Source organism: Abramis brama (assembly GCF_963993115.1).
Source record: "Abramis brama genome assembly, chromosome: 7".
NCBI lineage: Eukaryota > Metazoa > Chordata > Actinopteri > Cypriniformes > Leuciscidae > Abramis > Abramis brama.
In genome coordinates, this window is record NC_139969.1 from 29,058,268 (window position 1) to 29,077,918 (window position 19,651).

The 19,651-nt window shown below is 36.2% G+C and overlaps 2 protein-coding genes across 4 annotated transcripts; one reads left to right on the plus strand and one right to left on the minus strand.

Moving 5' to 3' along the window:
* Window positions 1-1,423: 1,423 nt before the first annotated feature.
* tmem125b (transmembrane protein 125b) lies at window positions 1,424-5,046 on the plus strand. 3 transcript variants are annotated; one of them, XM_084119118.1, is made up of 3 exons: window positions 1,424-1,600; window positions 1,751-1,845; window positions 3,176-5,046. In XM_084119118.1, the coding sequence occupies exon 3, from the start codon at window positions 3,210-3,212 to the stop codon at window positions 3,873-3,875; it is 666 nt and encodes a 221-aa protein (XP_083975244.1). In that variant the 5' UTR covers window positions 1,424-1,600; window positions 1,751-1,845; window positions 3,176-3,209; the 3' UTR covers window positions 3,876-5,046. The 3 variants fall into 3 exon arrangements, with proteins under 3 accessions (XP_083975244.1, XP_083975245.1, XP_083975246.1); XM_084119119.1 differs by having other exon boundaries at window positions 1,763-1,845; XM_084119120.1 differs by lacking the exon at window positions 1,751-1,845 and having other exon boundaries at window positions 1,481-1,600.
* Window positions 5,047-5,180: 134 nt separating this feature from the next.
* LOC311086309 (uncharacterized protein) lies at window positions 5,181-10,015 on the minus strand. The gene is made up of 3 exons (XM_084119121.1): window positions 9,929-10,015; window positions 9,445-9,560; window positions 5,181-7,946 (listed from the first exon to the last, which is right to left on the minus strand). The coding sequence occupies exons 2-3, from the start codon at window positions 9,548-9,550 to the stop codon at window positions 7,558-7,560; spliced, it is 495 nt and encodes a 164-aa protein (XP_083975247.1). The 5' UTR covers window positions 9,551-9,560; window positions 9,929-10,015; the 3' UTR covers window positions 5,181-7,557.
* Between the last annotated feature and the right edge of the window lie 9,636 nt (window positions 10,016-19,651).

The following is a 19,651-nucleotide window of genomic DNA, read 5'->3' on the forward strand; positions in this document are numbered from 1 at the left end:
TTATGAAACGACGGAGAACACGAGAAAAACAGATTTAAATAAATGTTCCAGATATTTTCAACTTAGGGTTTGTCAATTGTACTCTATGAATTCCGTGAATTAACCTGTATGGATGAGGTTTATGAAGAATAATTTGAACAAATACACGCAGAGCATTTTCTAAATGATCATCCATCGATAGAATAGTTTCACGTGTAATTTAAAAATGCATAGAAACTCATTTGTTATTACTAATTAAAATGTTTATGGAGTTTATAGGTCTTTTATTTTTCATTGATGCTCTGCTGGCCTCTTGTGTTCGGATCCAAACATTCAGCCTGAATATTTTTATATGATAAGCTTGAACCGCCACAATGGTAAAAGATGCTCATGTGACAACATTAACACGGTAAATTAAGCAACCCAGAATTTTATTGCAATAAAACATGTTTCATTTCAATACATCAGAAAATCACTGGCTACCTATAGCTTCCCTCATCCGACCTTAAGGCTTTGTCATTGTCCTTCATTGTCCTTACACTTTGTATAAATAAACCAAAAAATGAAAATTATCCCATACTTTATTCACCCTCAAGCCATCCTAGGTGCATATGACTTTGTTCTTTCAGCCAAACACAGTTGGAGTTAGCCCTATATTTAAAAAAATATCCTGGATTTTCCAAGCTTTATAATGGGAGTGAATAGAGAACTGAGAGATGGGAACTGATTTTGAAGCCCAAAAAGCACACCAATTCATCATAAAAGTAATCCATACAGCTCCAGGGGGTTAATAAAGGTCTTCTGAAGCAGAGTGATGCTTTTTTGTAAGAAAAATATTCAGATTTATGACTTTTATAAACTATAATCACTGGCTTCCGGTAACGGCCGTACCCGAGTCGACCTCTGACCCGACGCAGAAGCAAAGGTCCAAGCCACTCATCTGTACATAAAATATTCATCCAAAACATAGACTTCTATAAACTGAATCAATAATAAATTGTAAATGTGTTCAACATTCTTAAATACTACTTAAATACAAGTAATAAAGTGTGCAGGAAATATTAAAATTTAGGGCACGGCTTCTTCAGGCATGTATACATGATATGCGGAGTCCTCCACTGAATTTATGGTATGAATTTCCTATATGATCCTATTCAAATGAGGTTTATGAAGAATAACATGCCACACATGCTTTTCTGGATAATCAGCACATATAAACACTGAGAAGAGTGGCTCTATTGTTGCTGAGGCGAAGTAAACTTATGTCATGTGAATTACACCATCCTTACAGTCACAAAACATCCATTATGCTGCAAGCGTGACATCAGAGATTCACTTTGTGGGATGTCCCTCAAGTCGGCCTATTGTCTTTCCCACAATGCTTTGAAAGACATCCTTGCTTTTCAGTGTCAGTCAGCCTGCCTGCTAGGCGCACACATGTGTGTGTTCTCCATTTGCGGACATGCTGTTTAGTGTTTCGCTAAGGAGACAATGAGAAACCTCTTATTGTCTTGGTGGAATGTGGCAGAAGACAACGGGAGAAGTATGTCATCGCCCCGAGTGCTTGGCACCAATGTCCAGTCAGCTTGCACTGTGACACACCACAGAATGAGAGAGACAGGTAAACAAAATGACAAAGAAAGAGAGATGTGACAGTTAGCAGTCCTGCGCTACAGCCAAAGCAAATGAGGATGGTGTGTGTGTGTGTGTGTGTTTGTCAGAATTAAGCTTACTAAAATATCACTTTCTAAAGCAGGACTATGAATGAAAGTCTTTTGTTCAGGATACAAGAGGATCACATTTGGAAATTTTATGATGTTTATTCAAAAGTTTGAATCAAGGATTGGAAGCATGCACTGAGGAAAGGTGAGGAAAATCTCCATTATTTACAATTATCTCTGTGGTTTATAATGATGGATTTCATCATTTCTTCCAGCGTGTTGAAAAACTATTTCAATAGTATACACTTAATTTAAGTAATGGAGGCATAGGTAAAGTTGCTTAAAAAACAGGTTGGGTTACACATACTGAAGCATTCATTTTGCATTTAACTGTTTTAAGTAACACAATTGTTTTAATAAGTAAAAAAATAGATTGAGTTGTTATAGAGACATTGTAAAATGGCAGTGTCTCCACAAGTTTGTGACATTTTTATGCTTTTTAAGGTTGTGTAGGAATAGAGCCTTTATAATTTCAGATTGCAAATGTTCCTATAATTAATCATATATACTCACAAACTCATGAGCTTTGAAGGAATTAACTGAATCAGAGCGTTTACTGGATCTGTCTTTACTGAGAGAGCCGGACGAAGTCGATTAATATTACGTATGTGGAAATATTCCAAACAAATGACAATGTTTATATGGGCTTCACCTTCAAATGATAAAGTAATGTCAAAGATGACACCCAAACTTTTAACCTGTTTAGAAACAAACACTGGAAAATGATCAATATTCACAGAGGAACATTTAGATTTGGCCAGATTGGTTTTTTAACCAACAAGTATTTCAGTTTTAAGTTTAAGAAGATTTGATGCAAACCACTCTTTAATCTCAGCTAAACAATCTGAGAGGATAAATGGGAGGAAAGTAGAGGTAGGTTTGGAGGACAGTCAAAGTTGGGTGTCATCGGCATAACAGTGGAATTGAATACAAAATTTCCTAAAAATATTGCCAAGGGGTAAAAGATAAATAATAAATAAAAGAGGACCCAAAACTGAGCCCTGGGGTACACCAGTATTGATGTACGAAGGCTTTGATCTAAACTGCTTGTACAAATTAAGTACAACCTGTAAAATAAGATCAAAACCAAGTCAAGGTGTGTGTGTGTGTGTGTGTGTATGTGTGTGTGTGTGTGTGTGTGTGTGTGTGTGTGTGTGTGTGTGTGTGTGTGTAGCCTATATACACACATATATTATATATTTACAAACTTTTATGTTAGATGTGATTATTTGCAATTAATCGATTTGACACAAATAATACATTGTTTGAAACATGAAATTCTGAAGTAGAAAAACTGAAGTACAATTTTTTTTAATAATCTATTTTCAACTAATATATATAATAATATAATGAATATACTTATAAATTAATAACAACCTAGATAAATAAATGCTGTAAACTTAACTTACGTTAATGCATTGAACCTTTTTGTAAAGTGTTAATAACTGTAAAATGTGTTGTGTCTGACCATACAGCGTGGAGACAGCATACCGCCAGACGACCCTTGAGATGGAGCTTCTCCCTCTGAGTGTGATGAGTCCTGGAGCTCACCTTCATCTGCAAGCGGACCCTTTGTGGCTCCAGCGCCAAGCCGTGGAGGACCAGGTGGAGCTGTGGTGGTTCAAAAAGCCACACGTCTCTCTTGTGTGCTACTGCTTTTCAGTGGCCATGGTTCTGAGCCTGGGCTCGGCTGGCGTGGGGCTCCTCTCCACCGCCTCTTCCGCTGTTGGGCCCTCGGTACTGTGGCGCTTGGGCGTAGGATCTACTCTCTGTCTCCTGGCACTGGTGGTCCTCATGAAGCAGCTGCTCAGCTCTGCTGTGCAAGACATGGGCTGTATACACAGCCGCAGACGCATCGAGCAGCTGCGGAGTGGAGGAACGGCAGATCCCGTGCTCTTGCTCTTCACTGGCCTGGCGCTGGTGGTCTGTGGGACTACGCTTCTCAGTCTCACCAAGTCAGACATGCTGCTTTCTGGTGTGACCCTCCTGGCCAGTGGGGGTGCTGTGGTGCTAGGTGTGATGGCATATGGAGTGATAGTTTATGTGCAGGGAAAGAGAAATGCGAGAAGGCGAAGGCGAAGAAGGGGGAGAGTGTATACAGTGACGGGACAAAGGAACCGTCCATGGAGGGATTCAACATCTAGTCAGTCGAATTTGTTACGAGAGATAAATTGAGAATTCCTTCTGCCCCTGGTTCCTACATGATGATAAAACTTATTTCCACATATTGTTCTGTTAATTTTACACGTGCAAAATTAAAATGGCATCATGAATTCTCTGCAGTTTGTCTAGAAGACATCTTTGACAATCAAACACCTCCAAAGCAAATAGCATTGCCATTTCTTGCTTTATGTTGTATTTTCTGAGCGCCAGGCAATGGAACGCCCTTATAGTTGGAAGTCAAAGATAACAAGTAGGAAAATCCCATATCCATATGGAAGAATTCTGAATGGAAAGCAGTATGTGCAATAGATTACAATAAAGCACACACCTTTGAATACTGTATCCCAAAATGCAATGCAACTTCACCGTCCATCTGATGAATTCTGGCCTACTTCTCGCACTATTTCGGTGGCAAAAAAGTAAGTGTACTATGCTGTTGTTTACATGAAGACAGAGTTGTCTACAGATAGCACCAAAACCAACAGTGTCAACAGTTATTTCTACACACGTTCCAGAGTAAATCAACCAGCTCATATTTGTTGAATGGCCAAAACAATAACAAGTATGCACACTTTGCTGAATAAATCTATGAAATCTATATACAGCTCTATAAAATATAAGTGGTAGTCAACATGTGATGTAGTTTAGCTGTAAAGTAAATTGTAATGTGCTCTTCATGATTATGTTAATTCACATAAACTAAATACATTCTAATTTAATTTTATGCTACGCAGTTATTGTGAAATCTATGTACATAAGCATCTTTGTTCTATTAAGTGTGGAAACGACAGAGGCTGCATCCTATTTATTTTGAATAAATTACTTCACTACCGCTAAAAAAAATGTGTTCTAAAATAGAATGTGTGTATATAGTATGAATGTAATCTGGACGCACATTCGCCATGTTGTCATTATCATGTGACCTACCAACGTCAGATACGTCGCTTCACTGCCATTCAAAAATCCTCTCCCGTGGCCTCATGTGATAGTAAAGTGTCTATCATATGCACACTTCAGAATCTCGCCAGAAGTAGTAGGTCTTCTGGGTACTTTTTGCCTACTCTTTTATTAAGTACTGTGAATTCAGACACAGTTGTCACATAGCCTACTGTTTTTCCACAAATATATAGCAGAGAAGTATTGATTTCGGATGCAACCAGTGTCATTTTTCATGTCTGAAGTAGCCTATTGAATACTTCATTGAAAAAAGTTTATTTTTATTTTATTTTTTATTTATGTTACTTTTTATTTATTTTACAAGACGTTAAGGCAGATGAATGCAAAAGAAATGCCACAATGGAAAATAAAGATTGAATGGTAAACAGTTATTATGGATGGATCAATTACATAAATTGGAGGTGTTGTGCTGTCATGTGACCTTTGTGATTTTAAGAAAACAAATCTAAATGCTGCAAAAATAATATAAAAAAAAGAGAGAAAGAAATTAAAAGACTGAATGGAAGGCAGGAATGGAATAACTGAATGACATTTGACAAAACGTGCAGAGCACACACTCATTGGAATAATATCACAGAATGCAATGTGTTCGACTTCCCCTTCAATTCCAATCTGATGAATGGACCAGAACTGCTAGTGTACTGGCACACTACTCATACTATTTCTGTGGAAAAATGCCTGTACTATACTGAATTCATCCTCTGTCTTGACTTGAAGTGATGCTGTTATGTCTACTGTGCGTCTGCGTCTGTCATTCCACACAGTTGACTACAGATGGCGCAAAAAGCTAAAAGTCTAAACTTATGTCTACATATACATATTCTATTAATATTTCTTTTCCAGACTAGCTGTTCATTGAACCAACTCACATTTGTTGAATGACTAATGTTTTAAGTATGCACACTGTTAGGAGATCTTTATCAATTTTACAAAAATGTTATGCCTAGCAGTTATATTAATTTAGAAACGCTTTTATTGTGAAATCTATGTATATACAAAGCATTGTAAGCATCTTTGTTCCATTGGGAATGACAATGTCTTTTTTTTTTCATTTGCTGAATTGAAGACACCACAAGTTACCTTCTTCTTCTTCTTCTTCTTCTTTTTAAACTTTTTAAAGGAAAATCTACACTTGAAAATAAAACAAACAGTGAAGAGTGAGCTAAATAACTTAACAATTGTATGGCATACAATTATTATGGGTGGATTAATTAAGTTTGAGGTGTTGAGCTGTTGTTTGAACTGTGTGTGATCATAAGAAAACAAATATTTGGGGATTCACCTGAATATGATTATTCGAAAAGTTAAGATTATTCAACAGCATTTGTGGCAAAACTTAATGTTAATTACCACTAAACATACATTTCTTGACTGAATAAGTCCAGTTCACCTTTATTCCACAAGGTGTCAATGTCTGATACTCAATGATGAAGTGACATTTCACTCATAGTTACCACAAGCAGAAAACAAAAGAATAGGAAGTATCATCAGCAAAGTTTTTGGAGCATTTGCTTGTCAGTGTAGTGAGGCCATAGTGGCATCTTTCCTGACTTCTGGCTGTAGTATGGATCACATCTTCCAATCTGGCATAGGATAATGTAACAAAATGCCTGACTTCCACAGCAATCTATAACTTATATTCTTTATCTCTGCCATCACCCTCTCTGCTTCCATCCTCATTGATCCTCAACTTCTTCCTTTTTTACTACTTCCTCTCTGTTGTAAGGCTGGAAAAACTGGAAGATGTCGTGCCGTCTCATTTAACATTTTAACTCTCTCTTGCGAAATGATCATTTCCATCCGAGACGAAAACACACTCAAGTCAATCACCTCGGTATTGTCTTAATTTACATTTCTTTCCCTTCACCCCCTCTTCCCCCATCTCTTCTATCCACATGCTGAAACCATCTGAAATTCACCCAAAAATCTATATGGTTTAATGTGAACAACTATCATACAACACTATACATGTTCAATATCATTAGAAATGTCTCAGTGCGACTGGTACAAAGGCCACCAATCCACAAAGAGTGTTTATAATGCCAAATGCAATTGGGCTACATTGTAAAAAGCACAATTTTAATCCTATTTTTTATGGAATATTGCACTATTGGCCTATACATGTTTTATCTGTGCACAACATTTTTCACGTGTCCTCGTAATCTTAAATCAAAATAACTTCCGCTTCCTCTTGCAGCACATCTCTTCTCTTCTCTGATGAGTGTTTACTGGCGTGAGAGCGGGACAACCTGTCAATCACATGACATCACAGCAATAGCAATCCACAACCATCCAATCAATTCCCCATGATCAAAATCACGTCCCACCCTACTTTTTTTTTTTTTCTTTTTTTGATAAACCATTTCACTCAGATATACGTCAAAATGTGGATAAAAAAAAAAGACTATTGTAACATCCGTTTCATGGAACTTTAATGTGGGCTTCTGCTGCTGCCCATTTACTTCTATTGTAACTGCCATATTTTTGCTTCTTTTAAACAAAAGGAGGGATGAACATCATGCCATACATGCTGTTGATTAAACTTAACTTGTACTGAGCTCAGAATATTGCTTTAATAAACTGACTGCTAGAATGCATATTCTTTGAAGAACAATTTATTTGAAATAGAAATGTGTAACAATATAACATCTTTACTGTTAATAAAAGCATACATTTAAAAAATGTCATAGTAATTCCAAACTTTATGGGGACATAGCAGTACACGGACAAAACCAGTTTATATCATTTCTGGAATGACCAGTTCATCATCACTGTCTTCAGCATCTTCCAGTTGGTTCTCCTCTTCCTCTTCTATCTCTCTCACACTTGCCTGGATGTAGTTGTCCTCGATGAAGCCATCATCATCCTCATCATCTGAACTTGTATGTCTCATTCTACCCCTCATGCCACGCACTGGGATTTCTCCCTCCAGCGTTCTGGCTTGGTTGATCTGGCTGGCTGTTTCTTGGTCCAGTAATAAAGCGTGACTGTTTCCGGCCATCCGGCACCATCGGAAGAAACGGTATCTCACGGCCAGTGCTATGAGGAGTCCGATGGAAAGCACTGCTGTCAAAGCACCGAGCACAGCAGGCCAGCTGGAGTTCCCTTCAGCGACTCCTGCTGTGCCTGACGAAAGAGGTTACAGTTCATTAGGAATACATAGTGTATATTGGTTTTGATGGCAGTGGCTTGTGTCTCTATGAATTCACAAAACCATACATTGAAACATATTGGAATATTTACTATTTCAGAGCTTGGTTCAGGTCAAGTTTCAGTCAAATAAAAGCTCTATGGACAGAATCCTTACCACACACTCACACATATTGAGTTTCCATTTTTTTATGAGGACTTTCCATAGACATAATGATTTTTATCCCTAAAACCGTATTCTGGACAAATGTGGGCAAAATAATTTTGATTTATTTTTAAAAAATACTTCCCTTGATCTGAGCGGTACAAGACTTGGCCACTTTTCCTAAGTTTGCCTCCTGAACACACACAATTTTTTTTGACTCAATTCTACAATGTTAAGTGGGTGAAAAAAAAAAATCCTTAATCTTGTATTTGGGTCAAAAATGGGCACCCATAGAAATGAATGGGTGAAAGTGAAAGTGACAGTGACAGTGAAAGTGAAAGTGAAAGTAATGTAATTTAGAGCAAAAACTGTAATTTAGAGCATTCTTCTTGTTTTTTTGTAAAAATAAATCAATAGATCCAATACAATGCATATCTAACATACACAATGAAGGGCTGATCCTGTACAACATTCTCATCATGCCAAAAACTCACACTCAAAAAAAATAAGCATAATTTACATAGAAAATATGGTACTTTTTGAAGTAAATAAATTCATATCCCCAAAATAAAAAAACACACCATAAATGGATAGACAAAATTTTATCGAAGACAGTGATATAACATTTATAATAAATAAAAAATAGGATCACATCTGAGTCCTCTGTGCCCACATTTGTCCACAATTACAGAATTAAGGGCTATAAAGTTAATACGGTTTGAGGGCTACACTGTACAAACTATATATATATATATATATATATATATGAAACATAATTCACATTCAATGGAAGCTTAAGGTCCAACGCATTGCATGAGGTTAAACATTAATATAGCCACAAGACCTATACATTTGCTTAATACATTGGTAATGTGTAACCAAAGAATTAAACTGCAGTATTACATAGTATGTATGGACCAAATAATATAATATAATATAATATAATATAATATAATATAATATAATATAATATAATATAATATAATATAATATAATATAATATAATATAATATAATAATTTATTGTCTGTGTAAAGTAAAAAAAAATATATCAATGTTTTTAACCCAGAACATTATTGTTTAATTATTATGTGCTGATTTTAAGAGGTGTAATGTGATGTCTATGTGTTATTTAAAAAATAAACACTAATGCTCAATTTGGTACTGTCATCAGCTTCAATTAGAGGTTGATTTGCTTTTTAAAAAAAATAAAATTTCACACAGTTTTTGCCATGCAAATAATCTGACAAGAATATATATATATGATGCATGTTTTATGTTTGGCAGGGCTAAACAGTGATTAAGGCATTAATTAGATAATGTTCATTACCGTTTACTTGTTTTCCTTCAGAAGTTAGACATTCATGTGCAGACATTGCCATAACCAAATATGTCATTAGAACCATATTAACTCTGTGGTGCATGATATTTCCCATGATGCCCTATCTAGAAGAAACAAAATAATTTTGATATCATGACATTTTTGTTGTTTCCATAAATCACCCTTAGTCTGTCATATCAATTTCCTGATATGAACTCACATGGTGAAACAGTCAAAGCATTACATTTTGTCTAAATTAGAAGTACAATAATAACTCATTTTGAGGCACAGAATAGACAAGAACTTACTTGATAATATGTTATGTCATGTTACTGTAGCATTAATGCTTAAATACAAGAATGTGCACAAGTGCACTGCAATGCACAATAGTCGTATGACCATCATGTGATCATTTGAAAAGAGAAGTACATTATTATATAGTCAAAAACATATTGAAATAACAGTAAAATGAATAGAAATGTTTTATACATACCTGGTACCTGGTCCAATACAATATATTCAGCGTAATTTATTATTTTTGCATCATGTTGGAAAAGTGCGGAGTGAATCGCAATGAAGGCATCTTGAGCAAAGGTTGAAAGAGGTATAACTCAGCTAGGTTAATGGGTAATGTTTATTATCTGTTAACTCATTTCTATTTCCTTCTGTATTTGCTGCTATCATCTGATCTACATTTGACATTTAAATACAGTACTGGACTCTTATAGTTTGTAAAAAGTTAAATAAATAAAAATAGTTTTCCCTTGTGAAAAAGGAGTACAATTTAGTATACTTTTACAAAGAGTACTTGTTATGCAAAAGAATATACTTAAGAGTGACCTAATGTTTTAGTCTACAGAAACTACCTTCTAAACTACAGGAGAACTAGCCTGGTCCAGGGCAGGCTAACTGTCAGGCTAAGCCTGAGTTGTTACACAGATCCTCTAACACTGACCGACAGGAACACAATGATATTACCACTGGCACTCTCATACCATTATTTGACTTTATTAACCACTATCAGTCCAAAAATAAATATACAGTATACAGAAAATCAACATTGATAATGATACACATGATACAATGATAAAATGAGACAATATAGACCTACAAAAGTGTTAAATTATATTGTATATGAAATGTTTATTTTAACGTTTTTATATTTATATTTTTTCTTTTACATAACAATTGATATTATACAATATAATTTATAAATACAGTGGGAGAACAAGTATTTGATACACTGCCGATTTTGCAGGTTTTCCACTTACAAAGCATGTAGAAGTCTGTAATTTTTATCATAGATACTCTTCAACTGTGAGTAACAGAATCTAAAATCCAGAAAAAATCCAGAAAATCACACTGTATGATTTTTAAGTAATTAATTTGCTTTGTATTGCATAACTTAAGTATTTGATACATCAGAAAAGCAGAACTTAATATTTGGTACAGAAACCTTTGTTTGCAATTACAGAGAGCATACGTTTCCTGTAGTTCTTGGCACACACTGTAGCAGGGATTTTGGCCCACTCCTCCATACAGACCTTCTCCAGATCCTTCAGGTTTCGGGGCTGTCGCTGGGCAATACAGACTTTCAGCTCCCTCAAAAGATTTTGTATTGGGTTCAGGTCTGGAGACTGGCTAGGCCACTCCAGGACCTTGAGATGCTTCTTACGGAGCCACTCCTTAGTTGCCCTGGCTGTGTGTTTTGGGTCGTTGTCATGCTGGAAGACCCAGCCACGACCCATCTTCAATGCTCTTACTGAGGGAAGGAGGTTGTTGGCCAAGATCTCGTGATACATGGCCCCATCCATCCTCCCCTCAATACGGTGCAGTCGTCCTGTCCCCTTTGCAGAAAAGCATCCCCAAAGAATGATGTTTCCACCTCCATGCTTCACGGTTGGGACGGTGTTCTTGGGGTTGTACTCATCCTTCTTCTTCCTCCAAACACGGCGAGTGGAGTTTAGACCAAAAAGCTCTATTTTTGTCTCATCAGACCACATGACCTTCTCCCATTCCTCCTCTGGATCATCCAGATGGTCATTGGTAAACTTCAGACGGTCCTGGACATGCGCTGGCTTGAGCAGGGGGACCTTGCGTGCGCTGCAGGATTTTAATCCATGACGGCGTAATGTGTTACTAATGGTTTTCTTTGAGACTGTGGTCCCAGCTCTCTTCAGGTCATTGACCAGGTCCTGCCGTGTAGTTCTGGGCTGATCCCTCACCTTCCTCATGATCATTGATGCCCCACGAGGTGAGATCTTGCATGGTGCCCCAGACCGAGGGAGATTGACCGTCATCTTGAACTTCTTCCATTTTCTAATAATTGCGCCAACAGTTGTTGCCTTCTCACCAAGCTGCTTGCCTATTGTCCTGTAGCCCATCCCAGCCTTGTGCAGGTCTACAATTTTATCCCTGATGTCCTTACACAGCTCTCTGGTCTTGGCCATTGTGGAGAGGTTGGAGTCTGTTTGATTGAGTGTGTGGACAGGTGTCTTTTATACAGGTAATGAGTTCAAACAGGTGCAGTTAATACAGGTAATGAGTGGAGAACAGGAGAGCTTCTTAAAAAAAAACTAACAGGTCTGTGAGAGCCGGAATTCTCACTGGTTGGTAGGTGATCAAATACTTATGTCATGCAATAAAATGCAAATTAATTATTTAAAAATCATACAATGTGATTTTCTGGATTTTTGTTTTAGATTCCGTCTCTCACAGTTGAAGTGTAACAAAAATTACAGACCTCTACATGCTTTGTAAGTAGGAAAACCTGCAAAATCGGCAGTGTATCAAATACTTGTTCTCCCAACTGTTTATATATATATACAATATATATCCTACAGGTTTTCTTTTCTGGCTGAATGTTTTGTGCCCAAGATTTAATTGTTAATTGTTTTCAAGATTTATGAATACATTTCTCTCTGGTTTTGTTTGGCAGCTGTAGTAAATTTTTATGGTTATTAGAAGAACATTAGAACATTACGATCTTAAGAAAAAGCTTTTAAAAGCCGAAGTTACAATCAAGGCAAGGCAAGGCAAGTTTATTTATAAAGCACATTTCATACACAATGGCAATTCAAAGTGCTTTACATAGAAGAAATTAAAATAATAAAAAGAAATAAGAATAATTAAAACGGTTTAGAAAAAGAAAAGAAAATACAGTACAGTACAAACAGTCGGACGAACAGCGGCACAGTGCTCAATCAGTAAATGCATAGCTAAACAGATGTGTTTTTAGTCTGGATTTGAATGTGACTACGGTAGGAGCACGTCTGATCTCCTCTGGAAGCTGGTTCCAGCTGCGGCTGGCATAATAGCTAAAAGCAGACTCGCCATGCTTAGAGTGAACCCTTGGTATTTCTAGCTGATATGATCCTAATGATCTGAGTGATCTGTTGGGTTTATATTCAGTGAGCATATCTGCAATATATTGAGGTCCTAGGCCATTGAGTGATTTATATACCAGTAATAATACTTTAAAATCAATCCTAAATTTAACTGGGAGCCAGTGTAAAGACCTGAGGACTGGTGTGATATGTTCATATGTTCTGGTTCTGCTCAGAATCCTGGCGGCAGCGTTCTGTATGAGCTGCAACTGTCTTATGGTCTTTTTGGGAAGGCCAGTGAGGAGTCCATTACAATAATCCACCCTGCTGGTGATGAAAGCATGCACAAGTTTCTCTAAGTCTTGTCTGGAAACAAAGCATCTTATTCTTGCAATATTTTTCAGATGATAGTATGCTGATTTAGTTATTGCTTTGACATGACTACTGAAACTAAGGTCTGACTCTAGTGTCACACCAAGATTCCTGACTTGATGTTTAGTTGTTTGACCCCTAGAGTGAAGGTATGCGTTCACCTTGAGAACTTCATCTTTGTTTCAAAACGCAATGACTTCAGTTTTGTCTTTGTTTAACTGAAGAAAGTTTTGATACATCCAACTGTTGACTTCGTCAATGCATTGGCACAGGGAGTCAATGGGGCTGTAGTCATTAGGCAATAGGGCTAAGTAAAGCTGTGTGTCGTCTGCATAGCTGTGGTAAGCAATTTGGTTCTTTCTCATTATTTGGCTCATTGGGAGCATATACAGGTTGAACAGGAGTGGCGCAAGGATTGAGCCTTGAGGAACTCTGCATGTCATGGATGTCCACTCAGACTTATGGTCTCCTGTACTCGCATAATAACCTCTCCCATCTAAGTATGACCTGAACCATTTTAGGACTATCCCAGAAAGCCCCACCCAGTTTTCCAGCCTGTCAAGAAGTATGTTATGATCGACAGTGTCAAATGCAGCACTGAGGTTGAGTAGTACCAGCACCGATAATTTGCCTGTATCAGTATTTAAGCGAATATCGTTTATTATCTTTATGAGCACTGTCTCTGTGCTGTGGTGCGGTCGGAAACCAGATTGAAAATTGTCAAAGTATCCATTCAAGCTCAGGAATTTGTTCAGCTGATTGAAGACAACTTTTTCAATGATCTTGCCTATGAAAGGAAGATTTGAGATCGGTCTATAGTTGCAGTTGCAACTGCAGTTTTCAGGGAGTTTGGAAAAGTCCCAGAGAGAAGTGAGGCATTTACCACTTCTAGAAGATCTGCTTCTAAACTGTTTAACACACTTTTGAAGAAAGATATGGGAAGTGTGTCAAGGGCGCATGTTGATGTTTTAAGGTGCTGTACAGTTTCTTCCAAAATTTTGCCATCAATTTCTTTGAAGTCAGACATAGTAACTACTTTCTCAGGTGGTCTGATCTGTCTGACCTCAGTGCAACTCAAGGATGTGCTGATCACCTTTCTGATATTATTGATTTTCTCAGAGAAGAAAGAAGCAAATTCACTGCACTTGTTGTCTGAGAGCATTTCACTGGGAATCTGGCTTGGGGGGTTTGTCAGTCTCTCTACAGTAGCAAAAAGAGTGCGTGTGTTGTGTAAATTGCTGTTTATAATATTTGAGAAGAAAGTCTGTCTAGCTTTGCCTAGTTCCATATTGAAAGCATGGATGCTGTCTTTGTAGATGTTATAATGGACTACAAGTTTTGTCTTCCGCCACATGCGCTCTGCTTTTCTGCATTGTCTTTTCATATTTTGCACTGCTGTTGAGTTTCTCCAAGGTGCTTTTTGTCTGCCACTCTTCTTCCTGACTTTAACAGGAGCAATATCATCAATTACACTTTTAACTTTTGAGTTAAAAGAATCAAGGATAAAATCAACAGAGTCTGCAGATATGCTTGGTGTTAAGGATATAGCCTTCATAAATAGTACACTAGTGTTCTCGTTTAAGCATCTCTTCTTGACAGACACAGATCTAGCTTTAGTGGCAGGAGAGATCAATATATCAAAGAAAATACGAAATGATCAGACAGTGCTACATCCTTAATAACAATCAGTGAAATGTTTAGACCCTTACTGATAAGTAAATCTAGAGTGTGTCCGCGATTGTGTGTGGGTCCATCTACATGCTGAGTCAGATCAAAAGTTTTTAAAACAGTATTGATTTCTTTTGCCATATTGTTTTCTGCACTATCTATGTGGATGTTAAAATCTCCAGCAATGGCAAAACAGTCAAACTCTGAGGTAATTGTTGATAACAGTTCTGTAAAGTCCTCAGCAAAGGCTGGAGAGTATTTTGGAGGCCTGTAAATAATGATAAGTAAAATGCGTGGAGCACATTTTAACACAATACCCAGATATTCGAAAGAAGGGTAATTCCCAAATGATATTTGCTTACATTGATAGATATCTTTAAAAAGAGCAGCTAGACCCCCACCTCTCTTAACAGCTCTGCAGACACTCATAAAAGTAAAGTTAGGGGGGGCTGCTTCATTGAGGATTGTTACACTGCAGCTGTCTTCTAGCCAGGTTTCATTTAGAAGCATAAAATCCAGGTTGTTTGAATCACAAAATTTAAAATAAATAATTACAAAAGCACTGGTAAGATTAATCTGAGTTTAGTAATTGGCCTACAGTATATTAGCCTGCATTTGATTAACCCCATTACAATAGTCCCTTTACAGTTATTCCCAGTGGCGGACTGGGACAATAATTCAGGCCGGGAATTTGACTCCACTGCCAGGCCACCTCTGCTGCTGCAGTCACCACCACCCTATTCATGTAATCTACTGGACTGATAAACTTGTAGGCTAACCCTATTAATGTAACAGGTAGACTACCAGATGCAATATAAATGAATAAAAAAATAACCCTTAAAAACTCACTAGGAATACACCATTTATACTACCAAACCAATGACAAATAGAAAATTGGCTTTTTAAAAGAGATAATAAGAGACACATTCACATGTTGAAATATTTACATTTTATGTATTTTCAGTGCTCAAAAGGGGTGGGCGATATGGCAAAAATATAATATCACAATTTTTTTCAGAAAAATCACGATTTTATCACGATTCTTTTTTTAATGTTGGTTTTACTATTTTGTGACTGAGCATTACAGCCAAACTAATGTCCATATTTTAAAAACAAAGCCTTAGGTAACAAAATATAAAATAAAAAAGAATAGCAGACAGGGGCGAAGATATTTTTTTGTCATTTTCTTTGTTATTAAATATTAAGATCAAAGATACACATTACTCATACACAACTTAATATACAAATTAAATAAACATTTGCTTTATGTTTTCAGCTACAGTAGGTGTATTTAACAGTAGCATTGAAGAAAGTAATTAAAATAACAAAAATAACAAATATGAAAATAAAACAAAACATAGACTTCACTGTATAAATTATACATTGATACTTATTAAAGCTACTATTAAAAATTATCAGTCAGGAGCAGTGAGTGATTTTCTCTTTGCATTTTGTTGTTTTTTAACATTAAAGGGATAGTTCTCCTAAAAATGCTATTTGTCATAAGTTACTCTCTCAAGTTGTTTTAAACTCGAATAAGTTTCTTTCTTTTGTTGAAAATAAAAGTTATTTGGAAGAATGTGGGTAACCAAACAGTTGATGTACCCCAGTGACTTCCATAGTATATTTTTCTCCTATGGAAGTCAATGGGGACCAGCTACTGTTTGGATAGCCACATTCTTCAAAATATTAATATTAGAAAAATATTAGAAAATATTAAAAGGAAATTAATACAGGTTTGGAATAACATTAGAGTGCGTAAATAATGAGAGAATTTTTATTTTGGGGTGAACTATCCCTTTAAGGAGAAGCGGCATCGTGTTTACTATTACTACTGTCTCTTTAAGAGTTGCGCGCGACGCGTCTATTATACACGCATTTGACAAGCAGATTTTCTCTAAATTTTCTCAAGTTTGCGTTCACTTTAGACATAACCGACTTTGTTTATGTAAACCTTGTGTGTATTTGACAGTATTAGCACAATACGACTCAAAGGATAACTTTGTCCAGTATCCAGGCGCTGCAGGCTTTTAGTGCATGTGAACTTCACATGTACGCGCTGAGAAACGCACACGTTAGAACAGCGCATCAGCACGCGAATTAAATGTTTAACCGACAAGGCATTAAAGCACATGCAAATTATGAACTTTTGTAAACTGCAGTGTCCCGTTCCGCAGCGTGTACGTCGCGTTGTTCAGGATGTTGGGACAGAGGCGCCAGAACAGCAACTGATAGAATTCACCACGATTCTACGATATTTCTTCAAAAGCAGATCATGGAGACATTTTAATCGTCCACGATCAAAAATCGTCATATCGCACACCCCAATGCCAAATTATTATAAATATAATGTAAATGTAATCTTGACCGACCTGTTCCCTTACTGGCGAACATGGCTGGGATTTTGCAGCAGCTTGCTGCGTCTGCATTCGTAGTTGCACACCAGCCTATCACATGCCAGGCTGATGGTCTGCACAGCGGCAGCCGGCAGGCCAGAACGACCGTCAGGCCACCGGGAAATGTCCCGGTGCTCCCGATGGCCAGTCCGCCCCTGGTTATTCCTATCATAAAAATACACTTACTTGTAGGTTTAAAATTCTAAATAAGGCACATCTAATGTCCAACAACAAATATTTTAGCATATATATATTTTATGTACTTTATTATGTCTTTCAATTCAAACACTTTTAACACAATTATACAAATGGACAGTTTTAAAGACATAATATTTCCCCCCAATAAATATTCCTTATTTTTCCTTCTACTTTTTTCCTTTCTTTTTTTCCTTTTGTGATCATACCTACCCACACATCAATAACACATTTCTAGAACAATAACCAATAAGTACATAGTTAGACACTTTTACATATGAAAAAAGGAAAAAGAAAAAAAAAGACAAAAAGATATAAATAAATACAAATTAAACATTCACATATTTATATCAAACTCTTATAATGACACTTATGATAATTCCTAATAAGTTATTCAAGTAATATTATTTAAATATCAAATAATACCAATATTAAATAAGTAAATAAATAAAATAACAAACAATTAAAAGGGAGGGAGGGTTATATCAAAAAAGTAATTAATGTAGGAATTAATGTAGTAACTAATATTTATTTCTTTATTTTATGGAATATTCTTTGATTTTAGAGTTGCCCATATCTTTTCAAAATGTATACTTTTGCTCTTAATTTCACGTTATCCTCTCTATAGTGTACTTTAGAAACTAAATCTAACCAATCTTTTAAAACTGGGGATTCTTGCTTTCTCCAAAAAAAAAAAAAAAAAAAAAAATTGCTTTAAAAGCTGTAGTTATCAGCATTCTAAATAAGTATAAGTCATCTTTATTAAGTAGCATAGGTCCTATACCCAAAACTATATTTATCTATCTATAACTATATCTATCTTTATTATATTTGGTTGCTTAAAAATGTCTTCCCTGAATTAGTTCCGTACTTCAATATTTTATTCTAAGTAAGTATAAAATATAGGCTATGAGTGTAATTAGCTATAAGTTCACTGCAACTTATCCAACATCCTAAAGATAAAATATTATAGTTAGAAGATATTACTGATGTTATAAAATATCGCATATTAATTTTCAAAGCAAAATGTATATTTTAGTCAGAATTATTTGGCGCGCATGCGCGCAGCAGCGCTCGTTCAACGTGAAGTTTAGCAGCAAAGTGGAAATATTGGCACGACTTTCCCACATTTACAGATGGACAATATACCTGTGAAATGTAAGTTTTGCACTGAGGAAAACACCATGTCTCAAACGCACAAAACAGCACAAAATAATATGCTGTTTGAACGGTGGATCGATTTGATCCACGATCGACCTCTAGGGCTGCTTAAGAAACGCGTGCACACGCAATTATACCAACCTGGATCAAATTAGTTGGATTGCGTGAACTTTAATTAATTTTATGAAACCGCTTTAGCCCCAACTTATTTGTTATAGGTTCATTTAAGTCAGGTGTTGGAGTTTAATCCCCGCTTTTCTTAGCGTCTTTTATGAAACAACCCTCTGCTCTCCTCTCCACTGAAAATTAATCTGGAGTGAGTACAAGATAAGACATGACTATAGAAAAAAAAGAAAATAAACTTGACTGAAAATAGAGATGTATTCACCTTGGCTGCATGTTGTCTTGTGTATTCATGCATAGCTATGTCATATGACAGAACATTACATTTAGCTTGTTTTACTAAAACATAATTTTCAGTAAAAAAAAAAAAGAAAAGAAAAAAAAGTAGTTAAGTAGGCTATAGGTCAGCATTTATCATTATTATTGTGCGTAAGTGTTGGGGTGGGCTTGCAATGCAATTCATTCTGGGGTAATCTTCATTTTTAAGTAGTGATAGGTCTACTTAAATTTTTTGAGTATCTTCTCCAGATTATACTTTGAGTATCTTCTCCAAGGCGAGATCTTCGAGCGGCCCGATATCTTCTTTGTGCAGACATTGCAGATACAAACATTGCAAATGCTGAGGAAAACCTTTATAGGGTTGTCGAGTTACTGATGCTATGAGGTGTGTTAGTGCACCTGTCATTCACATCTTTTTTTATTGCAGAACTTATAATTACATACAATATCAGGGCAAGATCATAATCCCAAACAATCATAATGAATCCCAAACAATCCTATCCCATCCCAAACAATCATAATGAAAAAACCCCCCCAAAAAAACATAAATATATCATGGTTTTGCGTACATCAGTATGAGTATGAGAAAAAAAAGCACAATGACAAGGATAAATATCTTTGAATAATTCGTCATAATGCATAAAAAAGTGATTTTTTTGTTTGTTTGTTATTATTGCTATAAGTCTGAGGGATGAA

Bases quoted from the DNA above. Each gene is read 5' to 3' on its own strand.
- tmem125b (XM_084119118.1), top strand. From the start codon at position 3,210: ATGGAGCTTCTCCCTCTGAGTGTGATGAGTCCTGGAGCTCACCTTCAT.
- LOC311086309 (XM_084119121.1), bottom strand. From the start codon at position 9,550: ATGGGAAATATCATGCACCACAGAGTTAATATGGTTCTAATGACATAT. The intron at 7,947-9,444 runs GTAATGAACATT...CTCTTTCGTCAG, and splicing joins TGAAGGAAAACAAGTAAACG to GCACAGCAGGAGTCGCTGAA.